Genomic DNA, 23709 nt, shown 5'->3' on the forward strand with positions numbered 1-23709 from the left:
GAGAGGAAAAGGGAAGTTTGCAAACATATTGCTTGTGATATGTAGACTATTACCAATTTCCTATGTCTTTGGGGGCTTAAAAAAAACAACTCAACCATAGATGTGTTCTGAAATGAAATTATATCCCTTATGGGGGGGAATTATTTCAAAATAAAAATTTCATAAAAGTTTAGTTGCATCTTTTTTTTCTTTCCTTTTTTTTCCTTTTTATCTAGACCTGTAACTTTGTTGGTATAGGAACTCCTGTTGAAGAAGCTCCTTCCATCAATACAGGTCAGCACATTGAAGCCAAGTCTGAGAAGTGGAAACAGTGAGATTCAGTTGCTAATCCAAGATCCTAGTAAGAAGGCTGAAATAGGCCCTGACATCAGCCCCTTTGATGAACTGCTTCCAAGCAACAGGTAGGACAGATTAGAAGGGTATTTCCCCCTTCTTTATGGCTGTGATATGTGGGGGAATGAAAGATAATTTACCCTGGTTAAGGGCTTCCAGAAACATTTGTTGCCTGGGGGGGGAGTCAAAGTTTGAACTCAGCCTCGGTCATTAGGAAAGCTGCCACAGTTACTGAGGCTAGTCATGGACTTTTTAACCTGATTTCTTTGGTAGCTATAGTACTCAAAGCCAATTGGGGAATCTCAGCATCAGATTTCATTATCTTTCTATCATATATACTAAGATATAACATGAATATATTTCCTACTGGATTACGTAAAGTCGGAGAGGTGATAAGAATTTTAATAGGGAAGGAGACGAGTTTTACTAAACTAGATTTGGAGACTTTTCTGAAATAAATTACAAATAAGGACAAAAAAAAGTTAATGTTGTGATACATTAATGAAACAATCTATGTAAATTGTTCCAGTTATATTTTTAAAAAATTCTATACAGATACTAGAGGAACCTGGACCAAAGGTGGGGAGCTTGCTGCTGTTAGAACAATTTCCCAAATTATTTTTAGCCACAGTATTGGTCTTTCACCTGTGGAGAGTACTTAATCCAACCGTGATTTTTCTAGACAGGTATAATAAAAGCTTAATTCTCCTTACCTGCCTTTATATATGGGAATCAAGCTCCTTATCCTAAAGTGAAAATGATAGATAAAATATCTTATGCTATTCTAGTGGAAAAATGGAGAAATGTAAGCTGGATTGTAGATTCAGAACTAGTTGAATGACTAAGAGTTGGTGAGAGATCAACACAACAGCAGGTTTCCAGGGGAGTGCTTCAGGGATCTAATCCATACTTGGCCTTGTGTAACTTGACATCTTCTTTTTCTGATGACTTGGATAAAAACATATATGGCATGCAAATTAAATCATCAAAGAACACCAAGCTGAGAGCTATTCTTAACAGATAGTCCATATCTAAAATATGTTATATACGTATAAAATATGAGATGGTCGATATCCTGTTAGGCTAGGCTATTGAGCCAATCAACTGTAAAACATTTATTTAATGGGGATGAATGGAAAATCTTACCCTTGAGTTCCACAAGTCCAGAAATTCATTCCTTAAGTACTATCTAGTATGTTAGAGAACAGTTTGATTTAAAAAGGTTTGGAAGTTTCAGTGTATTCCTAGTTCAGAGTCAATAAGATCAGCCAAAAAACAAGTAATAATGAGATCCTGAGCTGAACTAGGCTTAGCTTCCAGAAAGAGGCAGGCAAAGTACTCTTTTTTAGTTAAAATAGGAAGGGCATTGATAAGCTGGAAAGCATCTGAGGAGGGCAACCTGAATGGTGAAGGGCCTAGAGTCCTAGTTCTAAGAGGATCAGTGGAAGGAAATGCAGTTGTTTTGTATAATTAAGAACACTTTGGATATTAACTCTCACCCATTTCTCCTGGTAGTATAAAACATAGAAAAATTGTGCCTACCCACTGAAAGCTTATATTCATTCAAAACTAGCCAAGCACATCATTCTATTCTGTGGGCATTATTATTATAAGAATGTCCTCATTTAAAGTGTAAAATATAGTAGAGAGAGAAACCAGTAAGAATTTGGGAAGAGAAGATTCAGAGGATACCTAAAGCAAATTCAAATATTCGAAGGGCTTTTGTTCAGGGAAGAAGGGTTACCAAGAGGGGTAGAATCTGGAGCCCAGGAAGGAAATTACAAAGAGGCAAATAAGAGGCTTATTGTAATGAGAAACTTGCTAACAATTAAACTTATCTGAAAGTGCAATGGGTTGCCTCAGGATGTGGAAAGCTCTCCCAAAGTAGAAGTCTTCTGGTGGAGGGAGGCTAGTTGGGTATTTTAAGGTTTCTTTTTTGTGTGGGTGGGTCTAGGTTGCTGTGGGTCCTTAGGGGTTTCTGTGAGAGGATATCTGTAAAATGTTTTAAGATGAACTGGTAGCATGAGGAAATAATAAAGGCACCTCTTCTCAGATGTTTGACAGTGACAGATTCACTTCTATCTTCTTTGATCTTTGTTTCTCCTCTCTTTGATTTCCACCTCTGAATGAGTTCATGTTGATTTTATGAATTATAACTATAATATAACATTACTTAAAAACACAAACAAGAATTCATACATTTCAATGAATGTTCCTTCCTTGGGGAATTAGTCTATATTCCAGCCTTGACATTATTCAGAATATATTGGAACTTCTATTTAGAAATGATGATTTTTTGAGCAAGACCTATGACTTCATTGGCACAGGAAAGGTCCAGTAAGTATACTCACACTCAATTACCACTACCTCTGCAGTTTATAGTCTCTTAGAGTTATCGGAGGATATACGAAGAGCTTAAATGATTGGTATAGGGTCCTATATACACACCCTTTGGCAGACAAACTTGTTTATGCTGAAGACGAAATTTGAACTCTGATCTTCTCTCCCCAGTATAACATCCAGTACTGCTTAATTTAAAATAAGCAAATTCTTTATAACTTAATATCGCCCCCAGAAACAGGATGTGTGTGTGTGGCTACCTTTGAAGCATGTAAGTTTTCGGTGAGCAGGTATAACTTTTTTCATGCTTTGTATTACCTTCCTGGAGAGGCTGGTGAAAATTAATATGCGAAGTGTTTTTAATTGTAATATTTAACATGTATGGCTAAAACTACACCAACTTTTTTGAGACACCCTGTACATGAAACCAACATGGAATCACATAGATTCAGACCATCCTCTTTTTTTCAAGTGAATAAACTCCAGGTAAATCAGACTAAGCTATTTGTGGAAGATCAACACTAATAGTAGGGGGAAGAGCTATAAATTTGCACTCAGGTCCTCTTGATTCTAATTCAACAGGAATTGAGGAGCCCAGGCTTCCCACTCAACATCCCATCATTCTTTTCCTTCAGTTTCTCCCCACAGTTCCTTTTCTGACTCTTTCAAGATCTCTTTTAAGACTCTGTTTTCTTTCTGCCAGTAAGTGCTAATTTCTAGCCCCCATTCCCAGATGCTCAAGCCCACCCCCTACAGCCCCTCTCTCTTCTTTCTCTCCCTTATTCCCAGATGCTCGAGTCCACCCCCACAACCCTCCACATTTCCCCCTCTCTCCATTTCCCCCTCCTTCACCCCCAGATGCTCCAACCCCCCCTTACATTCTCTCCTCCTTTCCCTCCCCCCTCCTTTCTTCACTCCCAGATCCTGGAGCCCCTCACCCCCCCCCCCCTCTCTTGGCGAACCCCCTCTAGAGTCCAGCTCTTTGGCCCCTTCCTCCATCCAACCAGGACTCAGAACAGAGAAAGAGGGTCGGGGGTTGGGGGGGAGGGGGAGAGGGAGGAACTGGGGCCCAGCCAGGCCGAGGGAGGCCTAAGAGCTGCGTCGCCATGGCAACGGGCCCGGGCAGGAAACGAGGGAAGCGAGGGAGGGAGGGAAGGAGGGAGGAGAGGAGAGGGAGAAGAGGAGAGGGATCAGGCTGCCCCGGAAGCACCTCCTCCGCCAGCCCCCCTCTCTTCCATCCCCAGCCTTCCAGCCCACCCGCCCCCTCCTCCCCGCTTGGCAGGAAGTGACAGGGCCCTGGAGGGAGCCCCGGAGGCCAGAGCGGAGCTGCCGCCTGTGCCCGCTGCCCGGCCCGGCCCCGGCCCAGGAGGAGGAGAAGGAGGAGAAGGAGGAGGAGCCCGGCAGGCGGGCGGGCGCGCTGCTGCCCGGACAGTCGCTCTGCCACCCCGCCCCTCTTCCCTCCGGGCTGGGGAGGGAGGAGGCGAGGAGCCCGCTGCCCCTGCCGCCGCAGCGCCGCCGCGGAGCCGAGGCCCTTCGGAGCCCCAGCCAGCACATCGGCCCCGGGGCTCCGTCCCCGCCCCCCCCCGGCGCCGGCGACTGGGGATTCCCTGACACCCGAGGTGGATGCCTCCCGGGAGGCCCCGGGGGCCGAACCGGGCGTGAAGGTAACCGCAGCCACCTAGGAGGCTTGGCCACCCCGCCTCCGCCGCCCCCTCCCCTGGCGACGGCCGCAGTGGTCCTGGGGTTCTCTGCCTCCCAGGTCCCTCTTCCAGGCCGACTCCGCCGTCGTCTCCTTCTCCTCGCTCCTCAGCTGTCTCTGTCGAGGCTGCTTTCCCATTCATTTTCTGCCGCGAACTTTTCGTTCCTACAGTCCAGCGGCGGCTGTCCTTTCTGGGCATCCCCCTCCTCAGGGGTGGGCTCCTGCTCTTGTCGCGGTCCCCGCCTCTCTCTGCCATTTCCTGAGCTGTGGCTATTCTTATTTCTCCCCCCCACCCCCCGAATTTGACTTCCCTATTCTTTCAGGAGCATTTCCACTCTCCGTTAGTTGGGGATCAGTGGACCAAGGACCCCTGACATTTTACCCTTACCGTTCTGGTTTCTCTCCATTTTCTTCTCTTGACAGTGTCCCAGCCCCTACACACATACCCCAGTCTATTTTGCCTCCTTCTTAAGCGTCTGTTCTGGGAAATCTCACTTGGAAATGGATTTCTGCCTTACCCATTCCCTCTTTTAAGTTTGTTCTCCTTAACACACTTGGTACTCCCCACCGCCTTCATTTTCTATCATCACTAGTATTAAGGTCCCAACTCTTGAACTTCTAAACTGGTACCCAGGATTCATGGGTCTCTGAAATCTTCCCTGGTGTTAAGGTCCCCCTCCTCTGAGGCAGTTTCTCTTTCTGTAAAATGGAGCTGTATAAAAAGGATCTGTTTTTTCATCAGTTATTAATAGGATTCACGGACCCGAGTGCTTTAGGTTCTCAGTTTTGAGGTACGAGGAGTCAGAACTGATCCTTGGGATACAATCACTTACCAGAGATCGAGCATTTTTGCCATTGACATGCTAGTTTCAGATTTAACTGTGGATGGCTTTAGTTCTTGGGAGTCATAACTGTGTCAGATAATCTTGGACAAAGATGAGTATTTTTAGTAAAGTTTCTGACATGGCCCAGTATTTTGTTTTTGTTTAGTTGTTGTTGTTTTTTTATGGCTATGGACCTAAGACAAATAATAAATCATTGACAACCCTTAGCAAAAAATTCTATTTGATCTTTTCATTTCTGAGCCAAATAATGCTACTGGCTTACCCAACCAACCCACCTAAGTGAAGCAGTGGGGCAGATCAGGTTAAAGGGGAAAAAAATAATGGGCAGTTATTTATAGCTTCTGTCCAATCAATTAGGGTCAAAAAAAGTAAAAAAGAACAATGGACAAAGTTCTTTCAAGCTGGTTTGTGAGTTCATTGGTACTGCCTTTTCTCCTGTCTCTTTAACTGGTCCTTAGCAATATCTAGAAGTCTCTTTCAGTGGAAAGAGTGTAAGACAAGGATAGGAGCCAGTTCTGGTTTTCCCTTTTCCACAGCTCACCTTGTGATCATGGTGAGTAGCTCCATCTCTTGAACTTTGGTTTTTCCATCTGTAAAGTGAGGGGAGTTGAATATCTTCAAGGTCTTTTTATACTCCAAAGACTTTATGTTTTTTTTTTATGTGTTTCAGTCCCAGTATTTTTAAAGAGCTTTTATGTTTTCAGTAGGTTTAGGGGGAAGACTCTTTTTAAAAGTTAAAGCATCAAACCTTGATCCCTTTGGAAATTTCCTTTGATTTTAGATAATTTTATCTTCTTACATGTGTATGTAAAATTCTTTTACAATATATCATTGGATATCTTTTTTTTTCTTTTTATAATGGAGGAACTGAGGCACGAATTGGGGAAAGTGATGTGCCCAAACTAGAACCAGAGCTGAAGGTAGACAAAGGTTCAAGCTGTGATTCTTTCATTCAGCTAGTTCATTGGTTTTAGGCAAGTAACTTAACCTTGCTTTTCCCTGGTTTCTGCACCTGTTAAATAAAATAATTTTTACCTGATATCTTGAAATCATCAAGATTAAAAGATAAAAGAAGACTTTGAAATAAAAAAAAATTCACCTTCCTCGAGGTGATATTGTTAACTACAAATTTCTCTACCAAAGACCATTGAATTTCTCTTATTTACTGACAGCTTTGAGGAAGGACAATGTATGGGAGATCTGAAACTTCAAAAGAATACAGGAGTTTGGGGTGGAGGAGACTAGAGGTAATATCTGAATAGTGGCGAATAATAGTGTTTGGTAGAGTTATGGGAGATCTGAGTATAGGAAACAAAAGTCTAGGGGAAAAAATTGATCTGCTTTTTTTTTTCCTGATTAAGAATTATAAGGCAAAAAAGCCATTTTGGTTTCAGTTATGACTTTATTAATTCTGTTTCCATCTAGGTCTCACGTTCAGAGTGTTAAATTTGGGGCCCCTGGACTGCTGTAATGGAAACTGAGAGTGAACAGAACTCCAACTCCACCAATGGGAGCTCCAGCTCAGGGGGAAGCACTCGCCCCCAGATAGCTCAGATGTCACTATACGAGCGCCAGGCAGTGCAGGTGAGAAGATTTCTGAGAGTTATGGGGCTATAATTTGTGAAATGGGCAAGGACAAGAAAAGATAGATGGGCCATATGTTGGCTTCCTTGTTTGTGGAACAAAGGGGCTGAAATAAGTGATATCTTTTAGTTTCAGAATTGTGTGCTTTCTATGCTTCGAAAAAGGTTCAGACAAGCAAGATATGGGGAATCAGGAGGAAGTGAGTTGCTTATGTAAAGATTGGTCTGCTCTATTTGTGTAATTGCTACCTATTTCTGATGCTCGGGATCAGATTTGCCATCTACTGGCTTTGAGGAACAGTGTGATACAGTAGAAAGGATGGGATTTGGAGGCATGATCTGGGTTCAGATTCTAGCTCTGTTATTATCCTTGTAACCATCACTTGATTGTTATTACCCTTGTAACCATCACTCCCTGGGCCTTAATTGTCCTCATTTATAAAATGAGGGTTTTGAACTTAATGATATTTAAGGCCTAACTATGACATTATGTGATTCTTTATGTCATTTTGGATGATCATATGGTAAAGTTTAATGTATCTCTTCATATTTTTATATGTAAAGTTTCTGTTGTCATTGTTGGGAAGTAGAATATCCTATATCTATGAGATTTAGAGTAGTCATTATAGTATCCCAGGGTCATAATTATGAACCTGTTATTATATGTTATCAGAATGTCAGGTAATTGAAAAGTCTGATTTCTAGAGTGCTAGATAAAACCATTGTGCTGCCTTTTAAATTAAATGAGAAAAGATTAATAAAGCCCTTTGCAAACTTTATAAAGAGTTTAACTATAAATACTCGTATATAGCTATAAATACCCCTTGTTACTGTTATCTCCTGTCTACTCACTTAATGCTACTTTACCAACCTAGGAACTATAGTATTTGGTTTCTTAATCTGTTTCTTTTCTTAAATTGTCATCATCTACTGTTTATTTCCCCTCAGAATGCCCTTTTTTTCCCTTTTCTAGCAAATATTCAGAGATCCCACTTTGAGAAGTGTGGATTTGTTTGAGTCGCACTGCTTTCCTTTTTGCTGTACAAACTTAAACAATTTAGTACATCTTGTACCCATTGCTTTGAATAGAATATTGGTCCAAACACAATCTTTTTTTCTCTTGTGTATATCTGGCTTTCACCTCCAGTTGACCTCTTTCTCCAACTGGCTCACTCAGTGCAGGTAGGTTAGGAATTAGCAGTGTCCTATTCTGAATGACTTGGCCTTTCTTTCTCTTGTTTTTTTAGGCCCTGCAGGCATTACAGAGACAGCCTAATGCAGCCCAGTACTTCCACCAGTTTATGCTTCAGCAGCAGCTCAGCAATGCCCAGCTGCACAGCCTGGCTGCCGTCCAGCAGGTGAGAGGTCAGCAGCCAGCTGGCCCAAGAGGGAGGGGAAAGGCACCACAGGTGGGTCGGGGGGAAATCTTGGGGAGCACTGCTTATACACTCAGTAGGGCTGGGGATAAAGTCTCTCCAGTGCCTCTTGTCCTCCTTTAGGGGAGGGATGGACCTTTGACACTTGGCTAGGGTTTCTGGAGTCCACTGGAGAGCTGTCCAAGAGTTGGAATTTCTGAGGTCTCATCTCAGTACTGTCTTTGATGTAATCCTATAAAAGAGCCTCTTAATCCTAAATTTTACCTATCCAGTAAGTGCAAATAAGAATATTGACCTCTTGTGCCCTCTTTGGGCCAGCAGAGAGGTCATTGTGGCTGCATATGTAAAACTGCTTTGCCACAACCGAAACAAAAGGTATCTTTATACCTTCTAGCCCCATACTCTGTAATAGAGCCTTTATCTTCACCAGGGATTTTGTGCACATTTGTGTGTGTTATATGTTATTGGAAGATTCAGGTCTTTCCTTGGCTCTGTGCTCTCTCTTCTCTCTTTTGTTATACGCAGGCTACAATTGCAGCCAGTCGCCAGGCCAGCTCCCCAAGTACCAGCACGCCTCAGCAGACCACTACTACTCAGGCTTCGGTAAGTATTTCTCCCACCTGGGTAGCCAGTACAGGGGACCCCTGTATCTGCTGTGGGAGACAAAGTCCAAGACCTACCATGAATGGCCGAAATCTAGGATCTAAGGGAGCATCTGCTGATCAGAAATATACAGCCTCTGGGCTCCTGCCCCTCAGCTCAGGCTTCCACCCCCTCTCTTAAAAAAAAAAAAGCAGTGAAAGTGAAAGCAAGAAAACTGAGGCTGGAACCTAGATATGCCAGTGAGGACTACTACTATATAGCACTTCTAGTGTTGGAAGAAGGGAAGGGAAGGGAACAAGCACTTATTTAGTCTCTCCTATGCTAAATACTTTACAAATACTGCCTTGATTAATTCTTACAATAACCTTGGGAGGGCATTGCAATTTCTATATATGGGGAAACTGAAGTCAATAGTGCCCAAAGTTAGATTTGAACTCAATTCTTCCTGACTTCACACCCAACACTATCCATGGTGCCATCTTGCTGTCTTTATTCCAGTTTTTCACCTAGCCAATTTAGGGATAACAAAAGCTTTTTGCTCTGGTATAGAAGCTATTTGAATTTGTATTAGGGTCTTAATAGATATAAACAATGTAAAAGAAGAAAGAAACTAGGAGGAGATAACTTTCTGGGAAATGCCCAGCCCTCAGCTCTGTGTAGCCCTGTGAGGACAGACTACTTTCTTATGCTTCTGGGACTGGCCCCAATGTGCTGGATCTATTGGATGACATTGGGGGATACCCTGCATATCAGGGACTTAAGTGACAAACAAGTAGTAGTTCACCTCCTAAATTTCACATTAATTGGAAGTTGTGGTTCCTTTGACTGCCTGACGGGGTATGTGAGTTGGGGGAAGATATCCTACTCTTAACTGTAATGCTAGATTTGTTGGAAGGGAAACATACAAGGGTCTTCTGTCTTCCTAGCCATCTATACCTCTTGTTCTTTTGCCATTATGTAGATCAATCTGGCTACCACATCTGCTGCTCAGCTCATCAGTCGTTCCCAGAGTGTGAGCTCCCCAAGTGCTACCACCCTTACCCAGTCTGTACTCCTGGGAAATACCACCTCTCCACCTCTCAACCAGTCCCAGGCCCAGATGTATCTTCGGGTAAGCCACTATATATAACAACGATCTGAATAAGAACACCCTGATCTCTCAACCTAGCAAAGAACCTGGGCCAAAACTGGGAACCAAGATTTGTCACCTTCTTCAATCTTGGTCTCCTGAATATCCTGGAACAAACTATTCTGTTTTCATTGCCTTGATTTACCCAGGAAGTGATTGCTGATCTTTATAGCTCCCAGGTGGATAAGAATGCTTTGAGATCCTAAAATGGAAGGTACTAGATCAGGGCTAATAGATCAGTTCTTTGCAATGCTTAATATATATTAACAATATTTTTCTTTATAATCAACCCAGTGTTAAAATATAGATATAAAGAGAAATCTTTGCCTCTTGGCTAGTACCTTAGAATCTCTGGAAATTCTAGAGCAGATTGCCATATCTCAGTGTATTTCCCAATTGTGTTTTGACTTATTTTAAATCTTTTATATGTGTCCAGTTAATTTCCCAAGTACATGAATCCCTGGTTCTGGTTTCTTGTAATAAGTCCCATTTTCTGGTACAATAGAAAAAAGTGATGATTTAGGGAGTAAAGGACAGGAAGATAAATATAGGTTTCCTGATCCTGAGGTTATGACTCCCATTATCCCAGTCCACTCACCACCTAGAAGCACTGAAGCCCATGTTACCCTGAAAGTGGGAAAAGTGGGAAATAGTATGATTGACAGCCTCTAAATCTGTTTTAAAGAACTTACCTGATGCACAATGTGGTACTGTGGGATCAGTGAAAGTTAATAGGGATTTTAGGGACACCCCTCAAAGTGAAGAAGCTACCATCCAGGATGGTTTCCCTGGGCCTCTTGAGTGTGGAGCATTCATTTTTGTTAATGCCCAACTCCCCTGCAAATCTTAAAAAGATGGAAAATGGGAAAACTCATATTGACTATGAGTGGAGTAATTCCAGACTGTTGTTCTGGGGTCCTGGTTTTCCCCAAATCTTTTTTTTTTTTCATTGCTGCTGTTACCATATATACTGCCATTAAAAAAGAATGTCCAGCTCTAGATTAGCTGGCATGCTTCAAAGGCTCCCAACTTTTTAAAATTGTATCAGTGTACCTTTCCCTACCCTAAGAGGTAGTCAACAGAGGTAACATCTTTATTGTACTTGGCTTGCTGTTAAAGATTCTCTGAAGCTTCTTCAAGGCAGTTGGTATTTTAAATGACACAATTACTTTGTCCTATCACCAGATTAAGCTTTGAGAAAGAATTATAAATGGTTAATGCAAAAGTGAAGTCTTGCCTTAGCTTTTACTATAAGTAACTAGTCTGTTTTTAGCATTCCCTTAAAAATTAGTTTCCCTTGAACCATAATCTCATATAGCGTATTTTTCCCTAAAAATGGAATTGAAAAATTGTCAGATTATGTACAGAATGGTACTGTGGTTGATAGTGGAAAGTAGTGCTACTTGTCATAATAACACAACTATATCATGTTACTTGAACTCTGTTTCCTGTATCCAAATTTATGCACTATTAAATGAGATTTGGCTTGTTTGTATTATGCAAAAAAAAAATAAGTCCCATTTTCTACATATTAATCAAATATTGAGGGTGAAAGGGCTGACATGGAAAAGAGCCAGACTAGCTGCTTCATCAGTTGTGTCTATTTTATCTTGTTTTCTCTATTTCTCTACTTCTTTTTTCACCTTTTGTCCTCTTACTCGCCTTTCTTCCATTCTTGTTCTGCTGTCCCTGCCAGCCACAGCTGGGTAACCTGTTACAGGTAAACCGGACTCTGGGCCGGAATGTGCCTCTGGCATCCCAGCTCATCCTTATGCCTAATGGGGCTGTGGCTGCTGTCCAGCAGGAAGTGCCATCTGCTCAGTCTCCTGGAGTCCACACAGATACAGATCAGGTCAGTAATGACTACTTCAGCTGAGGAGAATAGATGTCAACAAACATTTAAGTGCCTTATTTATGCCAGACTCTGTTAGATGCTGGGGATAAAAAGGCAAAAAGTGAAGTAATCTCTGCTTTCAAAGAGCAGATTCTCTTGTCTTCTGACAGGAGAGAAAACTTACATATATGTATATACAAAAAACAAGAAAGCACATACTAAGCTAACCTGGGCAGAGCAGAGAAAGGAAAACCCCTAGCAGTGATGGTAACTAAGGAATTTTTGAAGAAAATCAGATCCTAAGAGGCAGAAATGAGGAGGAAATACATTCTAGATAACAGAGACAGGAACTAGAGTATTGGATGACAAATAGCAGGAAGGCCAGTTTGGCTGGATTGTGGAGTGTGTGGAGGAGGGAAATGCATAAGATAGAATTGGGAGAGAGTGTAAAGAGCTTTAAATGACAAACAGAAGTTTAGTTTGAACCAATCGATACTGGGGTTTATACTGGAGTTTATTGAATAGGGGCATGACAGTGGTCAGCCCTGCATTTAGAAAGATCACTTTAGCTGTTCTGTTGAGCATAGATAAGAGCTGGGAGAATCTTGAGGCCTAGAGATAGACCAGATGCCATTATTGCTACTTTCATGGCAAGATCTGATAAGGACCTACGTGGATTAGAGGGGCTGTGGTGTGTGGAGGGAAGGAAATGGACTGTGGATGTGGAAGAAGAAATGGAAAGATTTGACACAGCATTGAGTATAACAGATAAGCAAGAGAAGAGGCAAGGATGACTGATCATGAACTAGATAACTAGGTAGCCATGCCCTTGACAGAAAGTGGAAATTTGGGGATCCAGGTGGTTGTAAAGAGAAAAACAAAGAGTTTTTGTTTTAGATCTGTTGAGTTAGAAATGCCCCTCATACTTTGAGAGATCAAGATTCAGTAGGCCACAAGGAGAAATGGATAATTGAATAGGAGAATAGCAGAGGAAGTGAAATTTTAGGAAGATGAGTCTGGCAACAGTATGCAAGAGCAATTAGAGGAAAAGGATAGTAGAGGCAGGGAGACTAAGGAGGATTCACTTGGAGGCATCCAGATTTAAGGTGAGGGAGGCCAGGACCAAGGAGATGTAGTATAGAAATGAGATGTGCTGTTTTGAAATCAGAGGATTTGGTGACATCTAATAGAGGGGTAAGGACCTTGCCTTATGGAGGAGAGTTTAGCCCCAGAGGGAAGAGCAAGTTCTAATGGGAGGAGATTTTAGGGACACAGATTTTTGACTTATAGGGGAAATTCTCGTCTTTATCATTGAGCATTTAGTAAGTATCTGCTATGTGCCAGACACTACTGGATCCAGGAGATAGAAATAAAGTCAAGAAACATGATCCTTTCCTTCAAGGAGCTTATATTCTAAGGGGTTGATATAATCCACATGTTTATAGAGGAGGAAATAGCCTACCAAAAATATACTCAAAGAAAGCAGTCACAGGTTAGTCTTAAAGGAAACAAGGGAAGTGTGAAGGCATACATTCGAGAGGTGAGTGTCATTTGCAAAGAAGAGTAAGGCCAGTGTCATTGGATTGTTGAGTATGTAGGGGAGGGAAAAAATGTAAGAGGCCTGGAAAGGTAGGCTGAAGGGCTTTAAAAGCTAAATAAGATTCTATATTTGATCCAGATGGTAACTGGGAACTACTAGAGGTTATGGAGGCTTGGGAGAAGAGAAAATTAGTTCTATTTTGGACATGTTAAGTTTGAGATGTTCACAGAACATCCTGATTTGAAATGTCCAATAAACAGTTGGTGATAAGAGACTTAGAGGTCAGAAGAGGGATTAGAGTTGGATAAAAAGATGGGCTAGTAGGGGGCACCTAGGTGTCTCAATGGATTGACAGCCTGGCTAGAGATAGGAGGTCCTATCTCTCAAATACTTCCTAGTTGTTTGACCCTGGGCAAGTATTTAATCCCCATTGCCTAGCCCATAGCCTCTCTTGCCTAGGTACCAATACATTGTCTTGATTCTAAGATGGAAAGCAAGGGTTTTTTTGTTGTGTTTTTTTTGGGGGGTGCCTATCTTGAAGAAAATAAAGAATCTTGCTAGAAGTCTCCAAGTAGGCACAATGAACACTTGTTGAGGATATTAGAGAAGGAATAACTGTTCAGTCATGGGTGGGTCTAGATGATTTTTTTTAAACCCTTACCTTCTGTCTTAGAACAGTAAGGGCTAGGTATGGGGATTAAGTGACTTGCCCAGGATCACATAGCTAGGAAGTGTCTGAGGTCAGATTTAAACTCCGGTCCTTCAGTCTCCAGGCCTGACTCTCCATCTACTGTGCTCTAGCTGCCCCTGGGAGTAGATAACGTCTGAGGCCCTTTCCAACTGACATGCTTTGCATCTAGGATCTCAAATTCTCTAGCCTGGGACAATGGAAACTTTTAATGTGTTTTGTTCTAACCCTGGGGAATTAAAGTTATGATGCAGTAACTGGTTTCCCTTCCATATGGACATGCCACAGACTCTTGAAGAAGACAGAAAGAGATGTGGATTCGATAGCAGTATTATGTGAGGGATTCAGAACTTTGGCTAGCTGGGTTTTAAAAGTAGTTAGTTAACAAATATTAACTGTTTCCTTCAGTCATTGTGGCAAGAGGTCTCCAGTAGAGTACCATGAGGATCTGTCCTTGGTCCTGTGCTGTTTAATAATTTTATCAATGACTTTGAAAGGCCTGCTTATAAAATTTGCAGATGACACAAAGCTGGTAGAGATGGCTAACACACTGAATGACCAATTTTGATAGGCAAGAACACTGAGATGAATATAGTAAGAAAAACCAAAAAGGATAAATATATAATTTTTCAATTGGATATAAACAGTTCCACAAGTATAAGATGAGGAGGCTTGGTCAACAGTTGTTCTGAAAAAGATCTTGGGAGCTGGTTGGACTGCAAACTTAATGTGACTCAATGTGATATGGCAGACAAAAAAACTTAATGTGATTTCGGCTGACATTAGCTAAGTCTAGGTTCCAGAAATAGGGAGGTAATGTACCATTAATTTACTATTTTAGTTGTATTGTCAGACCTAATCTAGGTCTATATTAGAAGAAGACAGTTTTGGACACCAGAGTTTCAGTTCACTGATAAACTAGAGAGAATTGTGAGGAGGGCAACCAGAATAGTGAAAGACCTTGAGTTCATGACATAATGGGATCGGTCAAAGGCATGTTTAGCGAAGAGATGAGACCCTTAGGGGAACATTACAGCTTTCTTTAAAGTATTTGAATTGCTTTACTATTGAGGAGGGATTAGATTTCTTCTGTTTAGTCCCAGAGACCAGAACTTGGAACAATGGATGGAAGTTGCAAAAGGGACAAATATAGGCTTAACTGAAGTTAGAAAGTTTCCTAATAATTAACGGTGTCAAAAAGTAGAATAATCTGCTTTGAAAAGTGGTGGTTTCTTCTTGTCCATCCATTTCCCCCACCCTGAGCCCTGTCCATGTCTTGAAACAGACTAGAAGAACATTTCCTCTGTCGATGGGTTAGATGTAGATGGCTGTTGAGTCCCCTCCAACTCCTATATTCTATGATTTCCCATAGTTCCTACCTTTTTTACCAATCTGTATTCTCACTTCATGTTTTTCAGGTGCAGAACTTGGCAGTGAGGAGCCAACAGTCTTCAGCCCAGGGTCCTCAAATGCAGGGCTCTGCTCAAAAGGCCATTCCCCCTGGAGCCTCTCCCACCACAGGCCTTCCCCAGGCCACTGGCCAACCTTTAGCTGTGGCTCAAGCTTCCTCTGGTGGGGCAGGCCAGTCCCTCAACCTCAGTCAAGCTGGTGGGAGCAGTGGGAATGGCATCCCAGGATCTATGGGACAGGGGGGTGGCCAGGCATCTGGGGGCCTGGGTCAGGTGCCCTCTTCAGGATTGGGTGGAGGTGGGAGCTGCTCCAGGAAGGGCACTGGGGTGGTGCAGCCTTTGCCTGCAGCCCAGGCAGTGACAGTGAGCCAGGGCAGCCAGACAGAGGCAGAAAATGCAGCAGCCAAGAAGGCAGAGGTAGAGAGCAGTGGACAGCAGAGTGTGGGCATGAACCTGACCCGGACAGCTACACCTGCTCCCAGCCAGACCCTTATCAGCTCAGGTGAGCTATCTTGGCTCTGCAGGGTGTCTTTACTCACCAAAGACCTATAGTTTTTTTCTCTGAAAGCAGAGGACTGGCTATTTATTATTTGTTTAAAAGATTTTTCAGTCTTTTCTTGATTGCCCCCATTGTATAGCATGAGAAAAGAAAATGAACATCCATTCATCTTATGTCATGCTGGTGCTAATCAGGAAAAGATTGCCCACTAATGGCAATTCTGTACCAACCAGCTTCCAAGCTGCTCACTTCTGGCTGCCTTACTCTGAAAAAAAGTTCTCTTTCCCCTGTTGCCCATTCCCTCTTAGGCTTAGGGACAGGCCTTAAAATGTCTGTAAGAACTATGGGCCAAGTATTGAGGAGTAAACAGACCAAGTTTCTGCCCAGCGTATATATCTGCTAGATTCAGGATTACCCATCACTTGAGAAAAGAAAACATTGTAGCTGAGTCTACTTTTAGACCCACCCTGATTTTCTGGAAGAAATAAGCAGCTCCCTATTGCTCCTTGGACCTTTGTTTTCTTGATATTTTGCCGTTTAAAGCAATTGAAAGGTTTTATGAGATGTTTCATCCATGAGATTTTAAAAAATATAGGTTAATAGCAGTTGTTGAAGCAGCATAGTGAAACCTATATTCTAATTTTGCCAAGTCAAGCAAATAAATAAGCAAATAATAATAATAATAATAGAGGGGGAGGTAATAGTACCAAAACAAAGTGTAATAAAAATAAATATATTATTTTTGGAATTTAGGTAGATAAGTATCACTACATACATGCATTACCCTTTTTTAGTGGTTAGTCCTAAATCCCCTGCTTATTTAATTTTAGCTTAGATGTCCTAAGCCTCAGCTAGGGGAGAAGTCCATATATTATCTGAAATATTTCAGTGGGGATAAATCACTAAGCAAGAATTGAGTTGATTGTAATTGTTAACAATAACTTGGCATTTCTAGTACTTCAGGGGAAAAAAACCTTTACCTTCTGTCTCAGAATCAATAGAAGAGTGGTAAGGGCTAGGCAATGGGGGTTAAGTTACTTGTCCAAGGTCAGAGAGCTAAGAAGTGTCTGGGGTCAGATTTGAACCTAGGACCTCCCACCTCTAGGATTGGGTCTATCCACTGAGCAGTGTAGCAGGCCCCTTACATCATTCTTTTAATGCCACTTCTTTGTAATTTTGAGAAGATCCTCTTAGGGTTTTTAGGACTAGGCAAATTTGTTAACAGCTGCCTTGAAGCAACAGTATGACTAAGATGGCATCAGAAGGTGCATCTCAGTCTAGGTTTCTTTTTATTATACAGCCTCAAAGCTTGGAACTCCTGGAAGGAACGCTTTAGTTTGATCACATTTTATTCTTTCCCTGTTCCCTTGCCTGCTTTGGCCTCATTCCTCTAGCAACCTACACACAGATCCAGCCCCATTCACTGATACAGCAACAGCAACAGATCCACCTACAGCAGAAGCAAGTAGTAATCCAGCAGCAAATTGCCATCCACCACCAGCAGCAGTTCCAGCACCGGCAGTCCCAGTTGCTCCACACCGCTACCCATCTCCAGTTAGCCCAGCAGCAGCAGCAGCAGCAGCAGCAACAGCATCAGCAACAACAACAACAGCAGCAGCAGCAGCAAGCCCCAACTCTCACTGCCCCTCAGCCACAAGTTCCTCCTCCCCAGCAAGCCCCACCCCCACAGTCTCAACAAGCCCAGACCCTGGTTGTCCAGCCCATGCTCCAGTCCCAGGCCCTGACACTCCCACCTGACTCGGCTCCTAAACCACCCATGCCCATCCAGTCCAAACTGCCCCTGGCATCCATTAAGCCTCCTCAGTTAGGGGCTACCAAGATGTCTGCTACCCAACAACCTCCCCCACATATTCCAGTTCAAGTTGTGGGAAGTCGGCAGCCAGGTTCAGCCCAGGCACAGGCTTTGGGATTGGCACAGCTGGCAGCTGCTGGACCAGCTTCTCGGGGAATGCCAGGCACAATGCAAGGAATGGGCCAGACCCATGTCACTTCACCACCCTCCCAGGCTACTAGCACCCTGCACGAGGTCCCTCCACCACTGGCTTCTGGGGTCAGCTTGACCCCTCTGCAGGGGACAGCACATGTGGTAAAGGGTGGAACCTCTGCCTCACCCGTTGTGGCCCAAGTGCCTGCTGCCTTCTATATGCAGTCTGTCCAGCTGTCGGTGAGTGACGTCAGAAAACAAAAGGATGTTAAATTTGGGGAAGTGGAGGGGAAATAACCTGGCTTACAGCGGACATATTTCCCTTTTAAACTGGAAGAGAGGCTCAAAGATGAGGGGCACTGCTGCTTATCTGATCCTGATGGTAATTCAAACTCTGTCCTTAGTAATCAGTTTTCTGAGCAGTCAGCCACTCTGAAGTCACTCTGAGGTAGGCAAGAGTATTGGGACAAAGCAACATGGAATAGAACTCAGCTCCTAGGTTAGTCTCAGAAGTGGCACAGACTAGAAAGAAGAGGGAGGACCCAGAAGGGAATACTTCAGTTAGCGAATTGAGAGATGCTGAAGTGTCAACTGGAATGAATGGGAGTTGTCAGAATCCTAGATTATCCTTCATCCTTGGGTCTTTCTGGTTTTCTATTCTCATTTCCCATTATAAAGGGCAAACCCCAGACTCTGGCCGTTAAGCGAAAGGCTGAATCTGAAGAAGATAGAGAAGAATCCTCTACTGTAAACACTATGCTTCCTGCCAAGTCGTCACCAATCATAGAGAATCCCAAAATCATGGAAGAAAAGGGCAGCCTTGCAGGTAAGATGACAGCAGGCTTCCTAGTGACTTCTGGAGTATGCTAGGAACAGACACTTACATCAAAGAGCCAAAAGACAAATCTAGTGCAGTAGTGTGCCCAAAGTACAGTGGATAAATGGACAGATTCCCAAAACTGGTATGTCTGGGTTGCGATTATCTACCAAGGCCATTATTGTGACAGAGCAAACTGAAGGAACCTCTTGTTCTTCTACCTACTTCTATATATGTATTTTTGTTTTCTAGAGAAAGCTGAACCAGTGGTCAACATGGTCCCTAACACTCCGAGCAGTGAACTGGTGGTTTCGGCCCCCACCCCATCAGTGCCACCTCCCACACTGGCCATGATGTCTCGACAGCTGGGTGACTTGAAGCCCCCACAGGCCATTGTGAAACCTCAAATCCTTACTCATATCATTGAAGGCTTTGTCATCCAGGAAGGGGCAGAACCTTTTCCGGTGAGGGAGCATAGGGTCAAGTGATTTATAGATAAGAATTTCAACTTTCTCCCCTAAGCAAAAGATATTGTTCCACCAATCTAAATGAATGAACCCATGACAAAGAAGGGTACACCTCAGGGTTCATTAGCCCTGGATTTAGACAATGAACCTGTGTTTGAATCCTGCCACTGCCATTTTGGAGCCTTGGGCATGGCACTTACTATACCTGCTCCTCATTTTCCTCACCTGTAAAACAAAGGAGAGAGGACTAAGTGATCTAAGACCGTTCTGGCTCAAAATATATGACTATATGAGTCAGAAAGAAACAAAAAAAAATTTTTTTTGATGGAGGTAGGCAAATGAAAGAAAATATTTGTAGAATGAAGATTGGGTCTCTGGAGAGACCCAATGTATTTCAACCCTTTGATTTTACACATAGAACAGATAGTTTACAATAGGCGAAAGGGTTACCTGAGGTCATTCAGTTAGTAAGTGACAGAGCCAAGACTTAATTGAGTCCCAGGCCAGACATCTCACTGTAAGAAAAGTCTAAAAAGAAATACAGTGGTAGGGAGAATGTACATCTGTTCTCCAGTGTCTTGTATGAAAACCTGGGGACTCTTGACTGTAACACCCATTCTGGGATAATGATCTCTGATTCAGACTTTGCAACTAGTTTACAGATACAGAGAGGAACCTTATGGAGGGATCTCCTTGAAAAGAAATGTAAAGAGAGAAGGAAAAAAATGAACTAACTGGTTATGTTGCACTTTCAGGTGAACTGTTCTCAGCTCTTAAAGGAGTCTGAGAAGCCATTACAGACGGGAGCTCCTGTAGGGATGAATGAAGGCCAACCAGGTGGCCCCCTGGGAGGAGACAGTATAACTTCAGGTGAGTATGGCTATGAAGAACCCTCTTGGGAAAAGAGATTCATGGTGGTGGGCTTGGACTAATTTATTAGTTTTCTTTAGGGTTTTCATTAATCTTTGGGTGGAAGGGGTCTCATCTACTTAGTTAGCCAGTAGGGATCTTTCCTTAGCCAGTGAAGTGAGCAGCAGAGGTGGGGATAGGGGTTGGAGGAGAATGTGAATGAAGAAAGGGATAATGAAAACATCTCAGGTGTCAGTGACATATTCTTGAACAGTTTCAATGATGAAGGGCCAAAAGAGCTCCCAGCAGGGCTACTTAAGGGCCGAGAACTCAGTAGGGCTTCTGAAGGGCTGCCTCTAGGGCTTAGTGCATCCTGATAGCATCTGTGATAGTCCATCCCTCAGCATTTTCCTGTTCTCCAGAGCTGGATAAGAAAACAAATCTTCTGAAGTGTGAGTACTGTGGAAAATATGCTCCGGAGGAGCAGTTTCGTGGCTCCAAGAGATTCTGCTCCATGACATGTGCTAAGAGGTACTCAGGCCCCTAACCCTCACATCCCTTTCCCAGGACCATTTCCCAGATGCTCTCATGACACTTTCTTCCTTTCCTTTTTTAAAGTTCATTTGTTTGGTATAGGGTTGGCACACACAGTGGGAAGCCCTACCCTAAGACTTGACCTGCTCCTATGCTTTTAACCCTTGCTCCCTTAGGTACAATGTAAGCTGTAGCCACCAGTTTCGACTAAAGCGGAAGAAGATGAAAGAGTTCCAGGAGGCTAACTATGCTCGAGTACGCCGGCGTGGGCCTAGACGGAGTTCTTCTGACATTGCCCGGGCCAAGATTCAGGGCAAGCGACACCGGGTAAGGTTCCCTTGAAGAGCCAGCGGCCATTGAAAGAGATACCTATTCCCCACCCTGAAATGAGTTTCCTTCCATCTTCCTCCTGCCCCTGATTCAAGTAATTGGAAGCAAATTGAGTCACTGCTGCTTGAGTGTGGCTTTTGATGGCAACATAACCAACCCATTATTAGTCTGGAAAAAAATGTCACCAGTTGCCTTCCCTCACTTCCCTTTATATTGTCCTCTAGTTCTTGCCTTCACCAGTTCTTTAAATGTAATTCTTGCACAGTGGTTGTTATATTAAGTGAAAAAAAAAGAGAAGCACAAAAAATAAAAAAGCAACAATGCAGTAAAAATTGGAATTTGCCTGTAAATAGGGTTGTCTTGTGCTCATTTGTAGATTATTTCACACATGTATATATCACTTGGAAACATTCTGAAGGCCTCTAGAATATCTGAGATACATATAATAGCCCAAATTTAATTCTACCAATCTCTTCCTTATTCTCTCTTTTCTTCCATAGGGTCAAGAGGATTCTAGCCGGGGCTCAGATAACTCTAGTTATGATGAAGCACTATCTCCCACATCCCCTGGGCCTTTATCAGTGAGGGCTGGCCATGGAGAACGAGACCTGGGAAATCCTAACACAGACACCCTAACACCAGAGCTGCATGGTATCAACCCTGTCTTCCTGTCCAGTAACCCCAGCCGCTGGAGTGTGGAAGAAGTCTATGAGTTCATCGCCTCTCTACAAGGTCAGACCCTACTGATAACCCCTTCCCACTGCCTGAAAGGTTCATCTCAATTTAGAAAGTGTTCCAAACCCTTCTTTAGGAATAGTGTAATGAAGCTGTAGGATAGTGTATGTATAGTTTAGAAAGATGCATTTTTCTTTTTAGTTAATTATATTTCCTTTCCATAGCATGGTTTTGGTGGTTGGGAGGAGGGATTGTGGTGCTTTATCTAATTTCTCACTCAGAAATTGGCTTGGTACTCTACCATGTTACAGGAATGGCAGCAGCTTTCTTTTACTTTAATGGCTTTTATTCTCTACAGTGGGCCTGCTTTCCAACTAGGTTACTCTTTATTCACCCCAAGTGGGCCTTTTGTGCTGACTTCTCTTACAAAATGAAAATATTGTATTTCTTGTAAGAGTGACTGGAAGTATTCTTTATCTTTCCCTGTAATGAGGGGACTATGGCTTCTTGAAGTCAGAAAAAGCTAGAAGTCAAAGATTTTCAAGAATTAAGATGTTCTTCCCTGCCTCAGCAAGAAAGACAATTTCCAAACCAGTCTTAAGATTTAACTTCTTTTGATGATCTGGTAGTATAGGTTTGAGTTCTAAGACCCAGAGTAGACATTCAGAAAGTATTCTTCATGCTTAATTATAATGTAAAGCGTATTTCTCTACCGTGGACCACAATAAGTATAAGCTTGGTTCCAGATTTTATAGTTTTACTAACTAGTTAGCTCTTTAATCCTTCTTAGGCAGTTATATTGCCCATCCTTCTCTCATTGTACCCCCAAGAACATGCCTTCTCTGCTCCCATATTATACCTCTGAACTTCGGATAAGTGAGTCCCATTCCAGCTTTGCATTGCTTATCCTCAGTTCATCCATCACGTCCTGCCACTGTTCTGTCTGGGGTACTGTGAGGGGAAAGGAAATACTGTCTGCTATGCACCTGAAGCTCCTCAACTTGAAAATGGAAGGGGCATCGGGATGGAAATGCTGCCTGGCACAAGATGGGCCAGGATGCTTGGAGGCTGCTGTGTGAAACAGGTGGGACAGTCCTAAGGGAGACAGGCCAGGTTATAGCCCCACTGCCTTCTAAACCTTCCCCTCTCCCCTTTTCCACCCTTCCCTCTTTTTGGCTCGCTCTCATTTTTATGAAACTCTCTTTTCCTCTTTGCCTTTTTCTAGGATGCCAAGAGATTGCGGAAGAGTTCCGCTCCCAGGAGATTGACGGACAGGCCTTGTTACTACTCAAAGAAGAACACCTTATGAGTGCCATGAACATCAAGTTGGGTCCAGCCCTAAAGATCTGCGCCAAGATCAATGTCCTTAAGGAGACCTAACAAAGCCTTTCCACAGACTAGTTCTAAATGAGCTTTCTCTTGCTGCCCATGCTGCAACCTGCTGAGAATCAGCAGAGATCCGGGCAGGGAAAGAGGGAGCCGTCTCACTAGTGGAGAAGTCGGGTGAAAAGATGAGTTTTCACCCACCCTCTGGTGAACTTTGCTGTCACCACATGACAGCAACTTTTGACACTTCATCCCAGTTCATTTATTTTTTGAAAAATGGCTTCTCCCTCACCATTCCACCCTTCCCTGAACCCCCAAATCTTTAAGATGAGACCACCTAGAGGGCAAGGGCTATTCAGCTCAGTCCTGGATGGCAAGCCTAGCCAAGGGTTAAATTCTGGAGGTCTACAGTAAGGCTAGGGCCTGACAATGTATGGTAGGGGCTGCTTCCCTCCATTGGGGCAGTAAGGGTAGGATTTTTAGTCTCTGGTACTTCCATCCCCAGACTGTACTATTGTAGGTCTGGCCCAGAGTCCCATGGCAGGGCTGTTCAACCCTCTTGAGAGTGGATTCACAAGCTTCTGAGTTGCTGCAGGGGCCTATGGCATGATGTTTGTGGCTGGCACGTGTGTGTGTGGCTTTTCTTATTCTTTTTTTCTCCCCCATTCTTCTGTTGGATTTCTTCTATTCTGCCCCACCCTCTTCTTTCTTTCTACCTCTTCTCTTCCCCCTAGCTTTACAAGGCAGGAATATGAGTTGTGTGGGGCCAGGAATATAAGTACCTGCCTCAGACCCTGTTTCTTGTACAACAAAAATCAAAATATTTTTTTTTTCTTCCTTAGTAAAAGGATGAAAACTGATCCTGGTTGTCTCTTTTACTTTATGCCT

The 23709-nt window shown here is 43.1% G+C and overlaps 1 protein-coding gene across 5 annotated transcripts; it reads left to right on the forward strand.

Annotated features, from left to right (window-relative positions):
* The first annotated feature begins 224 nt into the window (after window positions 1–224).
* On the forward strand, window positions 225–23681 carry PHC1 (polyhomeotic homolog 1). Of its 5 annotated transcripts, XR_472644.3 has the most exons (16): window positions 3963–4337; window positions 6643–6801; window positions 8048–8158; window positions 8702–8779; window positions 9741–9890; window positions 11605–11760; window positions 15389–15881; window positions 17273–18063; window positions 18502–18649; window positions 18893–19104; window positions 19863–19977; window positions 20379–20487; window positions 20667–20817; window positions 21321–21552; window positions 22409–22579; window positions 22721–22858. XR_472644.3 is itself a non-coding variant. In XM_007503623.3 (15 exons), the coding sequence occupies exons 2-15, from the start codon at window positions 6688–6690 to the stop codon at window positions 22873–22875; spliced, it is 3015 nt and encodes a 1004-aa protein (XP_007503685.1). In that variant the 5' UTR covers window positions 225–401; window positions 6643–6687; the 3' UTR covers window positions 22876–23681. The 5 variants fall into 5 exon arrangements, 4 of the variants coding, with proteins under 4 accessions (XP_007503685.1, XP_001364459.1, XP_016281388.1 ...); XM_007503623.3 differs by lacking the exons at window positions 3963–4337; window positions 22409–22579 and adding an exon at window positions 225–401 and having other exon boundaries at window positions 22721–23681; XM_001364422.5 differs by lacking the exon at window positions 22409–22579 and having other exon boundaries at window positions 22721–23681.
* Window positions 23682–23709: the final 28 nt, after the last annotated feature.

The sequence above is a fragment of the Monodelphis domestica genome, chromosome 5 (assembly GCF_027887165.1).
Source record: "Monodelphis domestica isolate mMonDom1 chromosome 5, mMonDom1.pri, whole genome shotgun sequence".
NCBI lineage: Eukaryota > Metazoa > Chordata > Mammalia > Didelphimorphia > Didelphidae > Monodelphis > Monodelphis domestica.

What these genes read in the sequence shown, in the direction of transcription:
- PHC1 (XM_007503623.3), top strand. Translation starts at nt 6,688, where the DNA reads ATGGAAACTGAGAGTGAACAGAACTCCAACTCCACCAATGGGAGCTCC. An exon ending in TGCAGTCTGTCCAGCTGTCG is followed by an intron (nt 18,064 to 18,501) that starts GTGAGTGACGTC and finishes CCCATTATAAAG; the next exon opens with GGCAAACCCCAGACTCTGGC. An exon ending in AAGGGGCAGAACCTTTTCCG is followed by an intron (nt 19,105 to 19,862) that starts GTGAGGGAGCAT and finishes TTGCACTTTCAG; the next exon opens with GTGAACTGTTCTCAGCTCTT.